At 29.6% G+C, this 12,029-nt stretch overlaps 1 protein-coding gene across 2 annotated transcripts; it reads left to right on the top strand.

Annotated features, from left to right (window-relative positions):
• Positions 1-223: 223 nt before the first annotated feature.
• On the top strand, positions 224-10,293 carry Teh2 (tipE homolog 2 phospholipid transfer protein). Of its 2 annotated transcripts, none has more exons than XM_017625292.1 (5): positions 224-466; positions 2,123-2,318; positions 3,873-4,046; positions 4,180-4,416; positions 8,520-10,293. In XM_017625292.1, the coding sequence occupies exons 1-5, from the start codon at positions 244-246 to the stop codon at positions 8,563-8,565; spliced, it is 876 nt and encodes a 291-aa protein (XP_017480781.1). In that variant the 5' UTR covers positions 224-243; the 3' UTR covers positions 8,566-10,293. The 2 variants fall into 2 exon arrangements, with proteins under 2 accessions (XP_017480781.1, XP_017480779.1); XM_017625290.1 differs by lacking the exon at positions 8,520-10,293 and adding an exon at positions 7,113-7,543.
• The last annotated feature ends 1,736 nt before the right edge of the window (positions 10,294-12,029 follow it).

The following is a 12,029-nucleotide window of genomic DNA, read 5'->3' as shown; positions in this document are numbered from 1 at the left end:
AATTTAATGTTTATTATGTCTAACAAAACCTATTTACATAAGTCCGAATTTCAAATTTTGTACAAAAACTAGAAAAATACGACAAAGTTTCATCGAAAATATTTTAAATTTTTTTTGCAGAATTTTTAGAAAAAATTTTGGCATGCAGTTTTGTAGCTCATAAAATAAAAAAACAAGTTTGAAGCAGCTAGCATTTAGCGTTTTTTTTTTGNAGCGGCAGCGAACGGGCCCCAAATTGGCAACATGAAGAAAAGCTCAACAGCTACGACGACAATGTCGTTCCCAACCAGTCCGACCATTTCGGCGCATACCATCACCGGCAGTAAAATTAGTTTGGGCAGCACAAAGACAGCGACTTCGGGTCGTTCTAGTCGCACGGGTTTGCAATCGCCACAGCGAAAGAAAAGCGATCTAGAATTGGAGTCTATATTGGAGAAGGCTAAATTTTACACATCGCTGTGCCTTGGTGAGTGTAGTGTGTAAATGAAGCTTTTTGATTTAAATATGCAGTGGCGGGGGAAAAAATACAGGCGCGATATTTTAACAAATTTCGTCTATTTTTATTTTGCTAATTCAATGTTTATTATGTCTACCAAAAGAAAATTCGACAAAGTTTCATCGAAAATATTTCAAACTTTTTTGGCAGAATTTTTAGAAAAAATGTTGGTATGCAGTTTTGTAGCCCATAAAATAAAAAAACCAAGTTTGAAGCCGCTAGCATTTACCGTTGATTTTTAGCAGTTTTTTTTTTTATTGAATAGAGACAGAAGAAAATGTATGTTCGACAATATTTTTATATGTATGGAGAAAAATGCACAACACTGTCAGCATAAAAAATTGCCAAAATGCAACGGTAATTCCTAGCTACTTCAAACTTGCACTTTATTATAATAAAATTTATCCCGCTACAAAACTGCATGCCTAGAATTCTTTAAATTCTAAATAAAAGGTTTGAAATTTTTATCAACATTCGTCGAATTTTTATAAATCTTGAACAAATTTTGGGAACGTTTGAAAGTTTGACTTACATGGTTTTTTTAGATAAAGAGCTATATTTTTATAAAAAAAAAATATAAAGTTCAAATAAACAAAAATTAAATTAAATTAAAAAAAAATTATCTNTTTCATATGTATGGAGAAAATTGCACAACACTGTCAGCATAAAAAATTGCCAAAATGCAACGGTAATTCCTAGCTACTTCAAACTTGCACTTTATTATACTAAAATTTATCCCGCTACAAAACTGCATGCCTAGAATTCTTTAAATTCCACATAAAAGGTTTGAAATTTTTATCAACATTCGTCGAATTTTTATAAATCTTGAACAAATTTTGGAAACGTTTCCAAGTTTGACTTACATGGTTTTTTTAGATGAAGAGCTATATTTTTATAAAAAAAAAAACTATAAAGTTCAAATAAACAAAAATTAAATTAAATTAAAAAAAAATTATCTTGTTAAAACTATAAAGTCGAAAAATTTAAAGAAACAAAAATAAAAAAAATTATTCAAAAAGTAAAATTTTTCTAAAAATTAAATGAAATAAAAAAAATTCTTTTTAAAGCAACACAATCTAAAAATTAAGAGAAAATTTAATTAAAATAATTAAATATAAAAAAAAATATATAAAATATTTTCTAAAAATTAAATGAAATGACAAAAAAAATTTTAACAATAAATCTAAAAACTAAATTAAAAAAGTAAACAAAAACAGTCAAAATTTGTTAAAATATCGCGTCCCTATTTATTTTCGCGCCGTGTGTATCAAATTTTATTTTTTTATTTTTTATTTCTAGGAACCACTGCAATTCTCTCGGTCTTTGCCNTAATCAAAAAGTAAAATTTTTCTAAAAATTAAATGAAATAAAAAAAAATTCTTTTTAAAGCAACACAATCTAAAAATTAAGAGAAAATTTAATTAAAATAATTAAATATAAGAGAAAAAATATATAAAATATTTTTCTAAAAATTAAATGAAATGACAAAAAAAAAATTTTTAACAATAAATCTAAAAACTAAATTAAAAAAGTAAACAAAAACAGTCAAAACTTGTTAAAATATCACATCCCTATTTATTTTCGCGCCGTGTGTATCAAATTTAATTTTTTATTTTTTATTTCTAGGAACCACTGCAATTCTCTCGGTCTTTGCCTTCCTCTTCCTCATACCATTCGTTGTGGATCCGGCAATTTCGACAATAATCGCAGATTATGATCCTGTGCCAGTCACTTGTATTGTCATTGATCATATCTATGCGGAAGGCATTCGAAATTGTTCGTGGAGTTCATGCCGTGAAGGCTGTACGTCATCACTCACCAAGTAAGTTTTCAAGGGAGAAAAAGTGGGAACTAAAAAACCTAAGCGAGATTTGGTAGAAAACTATTAAAATGCAGTCGAAAGTCAAATTCGAATTAAAATACTGAACATTTTATGTAAATTTAAGAGAGATACAATTCGTATTTTAACCATTTTTAAAAACTAAAAGAGTTGAGCACATAAAAGTATTTAGTCGCGAAATCTATTTGGTTAGATCATATATGTATTACAATTTTAATTCACTGTTAGATCTGACAGAAGGGGAAAAAATCATTTTTCACTTAAATTGCTGTTGAAACCGGCAGCAGGTCCCATTCAATTACCTCTCATATTGTGATGTTTCATATGCTTAACTTTGGCACTCAAAGTTATTGTCACTTTTTAGATAGATGGCAACCCCATTCCAAAATTTGCTGAAAGCTTTTTCAATTTTCCCATTTAAATGTAGAAATTTAAGTATGGTATTAGGCCCTTCAATAATTTCAAACTTTCTATTAGGTGGCAACCCTACCATTTTCAATAAGTGTTATAACCTATATCTTATTCCAAAGAATGAGCATTAATGCTGTGAAGTTTCGTCAAAATCCGAACAGTAGTTTTTGCCTGAAAGCTTTACAAACATCCACACAAACTTTCACATTTATAATATTAGTTGAACTTATTTACTCATTGTATTTCATTTGCCTTTCAGGTGCCATCAGTTGTATGTGAACTATACACGCNGGATTATGATCCTGTGCCAGTTACTTGTATTGTCATTGATCATATCTATGCGGAAGGCATTCGAAATTGTTCGTGGAGTTCATGCCGCGAAGGCTGTACGTCATCACTCACCAAGTAAGTTTTCAAGGAAGAAAAAGTGGAAACTAGAAACCTAAGCGAGAATTAAAATAGTGAACAATTTTTGGTACATTTAAGAGGGATACAAATCGTATTTTAACCTTTTTTAAAATCTAAATGAGTTGAGCACATAAAAGTGTTTAGTCGCGAAATCTATTTGGTTAGATGATATATGTATTACAATTTTAATTTACTATTAAAACTGACAGAAGAGTAAAAATATTTTTTCATTTAAATTTAATTAAATTACCTTTCGTTTTTTTCGTTTTTTTTTTTGAATTTAACATTAGAACTGACAGAAAGGAAAAAAATTATTTTTCACTTAAATTGCTGTTGAAACCGGTTTACCTCTCTTATTGTGAGGTTTCATATGCTTAACTTTGGCATTCAACGTTATTGTCACTTTTTAAAAAGATGGCAACCCCATTCCAAAATTTTCTTAAAGCTTTACCAATTTTCTCATTTAAATGTAGAAATTTAATTAAGGTATCAGGCCTTTCAATAATTTCAAAATTTCTATTAGGTGGCAATCCTATTATTTTTAATTAGTGTTATAATCTATATCTTATTCCCCAAAGTATTAGCGGCATACTGTGAACTTTCGTCAAAATCCGACCAGTAGTTTTTGCCTGAAAGCTTTACAAACATCCACACAAACTTTCACATTTATAATATTAGTTGAACTTATTTACTCATTATATTTCATTTGCCTTTCAGGTGCCATCAGTTGTATGTGAACTATACACGCATCCCCTTCAGTGAATGGGAGAAAAATCCACGTGAATTGGATAAGGTGCAATGGGATGTTAGCTATACGAAATTTCTCATCAATTCCGAAGGCTGCGGTTATCCACCCACAACGAATTGTAGTGTCTTTGCGCGCCAATATGGGTAAGAAGAGCGAGAAAATTGTTTGTTGTTTTTTGTACATAACTCGTATCATTCCATGTATTTATTTACCTACATACATATGTATATCATTCTCACACTGACCATCTCATATTCAACTCTCTTTATGCTGCAGCTACTCACACATTGGCGAACCATTTCCCTGCTACTATAGTCGTGCCTACCCGGAAGTGGTGATCGGTCGCTACTCGTGGGAGAATAATTTGTATCATCTTATTTTGTCAATCATCATACCAAATGTGCTATTCGCCATTTCGATTGGTGTGCTAAGCTATTGGTATTGTCCCTGCTGCGACAAGGCTTGCAACAAGTCTTCACGCGTCTATGCGGAGAAGTTTCCCTCGAAGGAAGAGTGAGTTAACACACATGATTTTAACTTGATTAAAATTAACTACCACTACTACGATATCATACNAAAGGAAGAGTGAGTTATCAAAAACACACATGATTTTAACTTGATTAAAATTAACTACCACTACTACGATATCATACACATACTAACAACGTACTTATGCTCGTTTTACATGAAGGCATTATCGTTTAATACATACATACATGTTGAGATGTTGTAATGGGCCTTAACTATTTACTATTTATATAAAATTAAAAAAAAAACTGTTGTCATACATACTATATCCAAAATGTACCTGCATCTAGAACCTGCGTGATTTGGAATGTTTTNCAAAAAAAACTGTTGTCATACATATTTATATCCAAAATGTACCTGCATCTAGAACCTGCGTGATTTGGAATGTTTTTCAAAATTTGTTATTGCATCAGTAAATTAATAGATAGCATAAATACATATTTATTTAGTATGTTTTATATTTTCATGTGTAGTAATAAATATATACATTTGTACTACTTGTAGAAAATTCGATTGTACTATTATTGATCGTCATATCTTTTTCATACTAAATAATTTAATATTTTATACATACGTTGCTAGCAAACAAATGTCAAGTCATGATATAAATAAGTAGATATTTTAAGTTTACGTACGAGAAAAACAGCATGTTATTTAAATTTAAAAACATACATACATACACACATCAGCGACCTGATTTGACCTCAGTTTCATGTAAACGCTTAAAAGAAAAAAATGGACACACATTTTTGGTAGCCTAAAAGATTTAAAACTGGACATACATGAGGGAATAAATTTCTAGTCATTCAAAAACAGAAAATAAATTTTTTTGTCTAGTAAAAACTAGACATAATTTTGGTTAATAAAAGAGGGCATACATTTTTGGTAATTAAAAAACTAGGCATAGCTTTTTGGTGATTTGAAAATTTGACATAATTTTTGGCAGATAAAAAACAGGGCATATGTACATTTTTATTGAATTAAAAACTCGTCACTAGACATAAATGTTTGATAAAAAAAAAATTAACATCATTTTTGTTATAAAAAAAAACCGAGCCCCCCATTTTGGCAATTTAAAAACTGTCCACAAATTCTTGGTAATTTGAGAATTGAACATAATTTTTGGCCAATAGAAACCCGGGCATAAATTTTTATGCATTTAAAAACTGGACATATTTTTTGGTTATTTAATATATTCACACAAATTTTTGGAATTTCAAAAATAACACATACAGTTCTGTTATCTAAAAACCAAAACATTCGTTTTTGATTATACTACATTTTTCGTCACTTAAAACCAGGGTGTAAAGTTTTGGTAATTTAAAAAACTGCACATAAGCTGTTGAAAATTCTGAACCCGGACATAAATTTTGGTTATTTTAAACATAAATTTCGGGTCCAATAAAAACTGAATATCTGCTTTTGACTATTGAAAAACTGGGCATAAGCTTTCGGTCATAGAAATGTTTGTCCGTTAAAATTGGTTAAAGGAAAACAGCACACAAATTTTTGGTAACTCAAAACCCAGTTATGTATGTCCAACTTAAAAAAAAAAACCAAAGCTAATTTAAGTGACTAAACATATATTTCAGACTTTAAATTACACTAATTCATTTTCAGTTTTTGAATAAAAAAAAAATATGTCGAATTTTTATGTCCAACATTTTTTGTTCCAATGTCTATATTTTGAATTTCTAAATTTGTTTACCACTTTGTAAATATTGGATAACAGAACACAAATTTGTGTTAAACCCCAGCTATTTGCATTTTTAAACAAACCCAAAAACTAATTTCATTTAGATACTGAAAATTGTTTCGAGATTTTAAATTGCAACCATTTTGTACAAGTTTATAAAATGCAAGAATTTAAAAAAATCCACTTTTTAGGTCCACAAATTTATGTAAATAAATATGTGCAGTTTTTAAATTTCCAAACTTTTTGTCAACTTTTTAAATGTCTACTAATTTATCTTCAGGAATCTATGTCCAACGTTAAAAAAAATAAGGTAAATATTTATGTCAAAAATATTGCAACCAGTTTTTAAATTATAAAAATTGTGTTTACCTTTTAAATTACCAAAAAAACTTTGTTTTTAGATCCTCAAAAATATTCGGCCAGTTTTTAAATGAAATTACAAGAATGTATGCCAAATTTTCAAATGAACAAAGAAATATGTCCAGTTTTGAGGTTTCCACAAATTTTTGTCGGATTTTTGATTTACCAAAGTATTATGACAAAGTTTTAAATGGCCATTTACATTTAGTGTTTAAATTACTAAATGCTTTTATGTCGTTTGGAAATGGCCGAAAATTCATGTCCACTTTTTAATATAAATTTTGTACTCTCCTATATACTGAGTAACTATAACTTTCAGTTTTGTTTACTTTGCATGCATTGCTATATACTCCTTTTAAACATCTCTATTGGCAAATGCAATTGGCGTTGGTTGTTATTGCTTTGCATCATCAAAATTGAGGAAACCAAAAATGCATAACTTTTATTTTCATTTTTTTTTTGCTATTATTTCCTACCGCCTTACAAATTCTTTTCCCTCATATGAAGTTAATAATACTTAGTAGTATTGTCATTTATTTAAGTATACCTTTTGAAAAACAAAAATAAAACCCAAAAAAAGAAACTACTAAAATCAACATTTACAATTACTAACGAATTTTTACAGGATTGTTAACTGCATGAATTGCAAACCGGAGAAAACGTTATCCCTCAGTAATTTTTAAGCGTAAATTATGCAAGTGCCTGTTTGAAACCGTTTGAAGTAAATTTAAAAATATACTTTTTAATCCAAAATAGAAACGAAAACTTAAGATATGCTACTTTACAAGTGAGATTTAATGCAGCTGAAATACCTACTAGTTATTAGTTAGTAATTAAACAACTTTTTGTGCACCTTCTTTTATCCTCTAATAAATAGTTAGTTATCTCTCTCATAAAAAAAAAAATAGTTGTTGGAATTTAGTGTTGTTTGAATGGCACTTAAAGTAGAGCACTCAGTTTTCCCTATTGATATTTGAAATATAAAAATAAAACGGCTAATGGTGGCTAATGATTTTTACCGATGACTTTTATAAATAAAACGCTTCAATAACTGTTATCTAAAACAAACATAATATAAACATCAAAAATAACTGTTATTTTCAGACTTTTTAGATAAAAATCAAAAATAATTGATGATTTATTTTGGAACGAATTTCCGTCGTCCCTTGTCAAGTTTGTTTTGCAAACAACCAATTTCGGCATTGTGCCATCTTCAGTGTCATTTTTCGTTCAAAATAATTGTTATTATTCGCTTCAAAAATAATTGTTATTATGGATTTATAAAATAAAAATAAAAAATAATTATTTTTTTTTTAATTTTACATAAAAACTGCAAATAAAAATTTATTTTCAAACTTGGTTCTAGGTGAAAAAAGAAATCAACTGGTATGTAGTACCAGTTAGTTAGTTGTAGAACAGTTTTCATCAATAACTGTTATGTTCGGACCCTGGTAGAGGGTATTCACTTTGGGAAAGTCTGCCTCCGAGTGGAAATTTTTTTCAAAATTTTATTTTTGATACAGAAGTGCGCCTAGGGCATCTAGATGTATTTCTGCATCAATTACAGAATTAAAAAAAAAAATCGTTCAAATTTTCTTGGCTATTAAAGCCGATATAAACGGCTGTTAATTGCGAAAATTTAATAACATGCAAGTTATAGTATTACTCTCGCACAAAATAATCGCTTCTTTTAGATTTTACCCGCAAGAATTTTTATTTATTTTACTTTGTTTTTGTATTGAATGCATTAAGTAACTTAATTCTAGGCATTTATTTGCTGCATACGTACGCAGTAGTTAGTTGAGTAGCAGTTGATTGATTTTGCATGCATTAATGTAGACTACACTCCGATTACTCCAGCAATTTAAAATACCCACATTGAACACATGATCAGCATGATATTTGTAGTTAAAGTTGAAGAATTTTGCACACAATTCACCAAAAAAAACAAACACCATAAATTTCAATAAAAAGTCCAACAAAGCTTTTAAGAACACATGCTATTTCAATTATTATAAAATTTCTGTTGTAGAAAACTTCTGTGTCAAAGTGACGACGAAGATGATATGGAATACTAGTGAACTAGAAAATCTAGTGTTATGCTAGAAGAAGAAGAAGAAGAAGAAGAAGAACTCCTCGTAGCATTAGCAAACAGCTGCACAGCTCACAACAAATACAATACATACAATGAAAACAATTTTAGAAAATTTCGAAAATCGATAAACACATTTTGTATTCCTATTCGTATTCGTATTTGTAGTCATTCGTATTCAATAGTTAAATGCCAACATATATTTACGCTCAGATTCCCAGATAGTGCATACATACAAACAAAGAAATGTACAGAAAAGTAGGTACGTTATGTACTCGCATAGCATCATCTAAGTAGCTATTTATTCATATTCGTAAATGTACTCTATGCAGTGTATGTATGTTGGTATGCGAACAAATGATGTTCGTCTTCGCATTCGTATTCGTATTCATGTACTATATTCACCTAGCCACCAGTCTCAGTATTCGTAATTCGAAATATTTTCCCACTCCATATTTAGCGCTAAATACACACACAAACGCAATAGTATGTACATACGTATATGTGCTAACAATACAATAGTATAAATATACCAGCTTATCACAAAAGGCCAATGCAGTATTTGCTAGTTATTTCTTAAAGCTTTTAGTCATAGTTATTTTCAAATTGCAAATGCACTTGAAGTAAAACTTGATATGCAATGCTATGTATAGCACGATATTATATGTAGTATATGAATAAATAAAATATGTAAGCTTTTTTGAATTTATATTATAATAATAATAATAAAAATACAACCCTCAAATTGTATATGTATATGAATAGCCGCTAAGTAAATGTGTAGAATAAGAAAGTATACGTCGACAGCTTAGTTTCGAAAGTTAGCAAATAAAAACATAATAGCATTGTTACTAAGTATTATTTAAGTAACATTAATTTAAAGCTTTTGCTCTTTTTGGCAATGAAAGTGAAAGCTTTGGATGAAGTGATAATTTACATTAAAACTTTTTTGAAAACTTCATTAACGAAGAAATGCAAGTAAAAGCTTTGAATTAAGTGAAAGCTCTGGATGAAGTGAAAGCTGCAAGAGTAAAAAAGTTCTGGGCATATCTTATCAATCCAATGCAAGCAAAAAACTAAACTTTCACTCCCCAATCAAATCACTGTTATCAGCTTAACTTAACTTTCTTCGTATAAATAGTTTCAAGTAAACCCCTTCGTTGAAGTAAAAGCAGCGAGTGAATATAAAAACTTTGATAGCAGCGAAAGCTGCAAAATTCACAACTTTTTTGAAAGGTTTTGCTTGGTCAGTTTTTTTTTTTTCAAAATTAAATACAAGTAAACACGCTTGGAAAAGCGGAGGCTACAAATTCAAAAGTCCAGCTGAAAACTGTGCGCAAGCTTTTATACAAGCAATTCTTTAATCAGCAAGCGTTTGAAAAAAAAATTAGCTTTTATAGAGGTGTTAGCGTTTTCTAAAAGTGGTTAATCAGCAAGCACTTAAAAGAAGACATCATTTTTAGAATTCTTAGCAACTTTTCTAAAGCTTTAGCATCAGCAAGCGATTTATAAAGATCTGCTGCAATCGAAACAGGGTGAAAGCTCTGCGCGTAAGTGAAAGCTTTTTTGTAAAAGTGAAAGCTTTGCACTTTTTTCACTCCCACTTTTGCAGCACATATAAGCCAGTCATTTTATTGCATTCATGCTGTTTATTTCAGATTCCTTCGCGTCTAAAATTTGCAAAACTTCTCAAGCTTTTCACTACGATATGTACTCGTATGTTAAAAATTAATTGAAAAATGTTATTTATGTATAAATATACATTTATTAAACAAATATTGTGATAATAGTCATAATTACAAAAAAATTTTTGTTCTCAGCGTGTTTTACTGTACACAAAAAAAAATTGTTTTGAAGTGTATGTATGGCATAAGAGAGCCCTAAGATTTGTGAACCAAAAGTTGAATGGCAAATAGTTGAATTATAAATGTAAATTAGAATTATAGCGCATACATAAATGGAAAACGAATTTGGCTTTGAGGGATGAGTAAATAGATATACTTATAAAACGTATGTTCGTACTTAAGTTAGTCTAGACAAATTCCATTGCAAATAAAATATGGTTGGAAAAAGATAAAATTGTATCTACATAAAAGTTGAGTTAGCCAATAATGTTTAAGCAACTGAAAGTTATAAAATTTATTAATTTAAGAATTTATTTGAGAAAGAAAAATTCAGCAAATGTTAATGCAAATATTTTATAAGAAAACAAAATTTTCTTTCTAAAATTAAACCCCAAAGCAAATGTACCTAAACGACAAGTTAAGTTATCTTTTCCTTCAAAAAAAATATTATATTTTTGTTCACATCGCTTGAAGCTACATATACATATGTGTACGAAGTACCTATTATGGTTAATATTTTAAACAAATCTTCCGAATAACTAAAATAAAGCAAAAAAAGCGAGCGCTTCAAGAAAGTGTTGAAATATAGTTTATTTTTTAGATCAGGGGAAAATTAGTTTTTCCCTTACGAAAAATCTACAATATGGAGAATTTTTGGAACGTAAAATGCGTTAAAATTATTTAATCCTACGAATCTTTGATGATCATAATGGGGCTCATTTCACGCTGGGCGGCAATGTTAATGATGAAAAAACCGAACTGTGTGCAGCAGGCAGCCGCGAGAGCGACTTCCTCAAAAGGGTAAAAGCTGCAACCGATCTCATCTAAAGCTTCAAAGTGGCAATTGGCTGTAAGTCAGGAATATTCGCTAAGCAGGAAAACGTAAAATTTTCCTATTTCTCAGAGAGTTTTGCTAATGTTTTTCAATGATTTTTATGAGAAGCTTTTTCTTGAAAGAAATACACTCGGATGTGGGCCATTCACTGTCGAGCGGCAACCGCTGTTGGAAAAAAAACTTTTTATACTATAATTTTGGGATGTTTCTCAGACCAGAAATCGCACTCGCACCGGGATCCTGCCAGCTGGAAGCCCGCATCTCTATTCACCCGGCATGTGTGGGGCATTTATTTTTGTCGTAAGCCACTACAAAACGGGCTTTGGATAGCATTCGGGATTTTGAAGATCAACTCTTATGGCTTACTTGCAGAGGTTCAGGGTATACATTTTTATAAGTTCACATTCCGGTTTGTTTTATCCGGTTTTTTATGTCCTCGATTAATGTCTGTCTTAAAAATTGTATTATGGTCTTCAGATGATCAAAAGAGCTAATGTAAATTCGAATATGAATATTTGAACAATACAAAGTAAACAAAAAAAAAACAAAAAAATAGTAATCTTTTGGGGTTTTACTTTCTAATATTTTTATTTCGTATTGACTAATTTTACTTAAAATTTGCATGCATTTGCTGAATTCAAATTTTCAAAAAGGATTACAATTTCATAGCTAATCGTTTTTGTACTTTTAATAAGCACACATTTCAAAAAGCTTGAAAATAGGTCGGCGTCATTTGGTTTTTTGCAAATATAAAATGGCGAAAAATAAAAT

Source organism: Rhagoletis zephyria, unplaced genomic scaffold (genome assembly GCF_001687245.7).
Source record: "Rhagoletis zephyria isolate East Lansing unplaced genomic scaffold, Rhagoletis_zephyria_1.1 Rzeph_scaffold_03985, whole genome shotgun sequence".
Taxonomy (NCBI): Eukaryota; Metazoa; Arthropoda; class Insecta; order Diptera; family Tephritidae; genus Rhagoletis; species Rhagoletis zephyria.
Note: the sequence above shows the minus strand (reverse complement) of the source record. Positions and strands in the feature narration are given on the sequence as shown.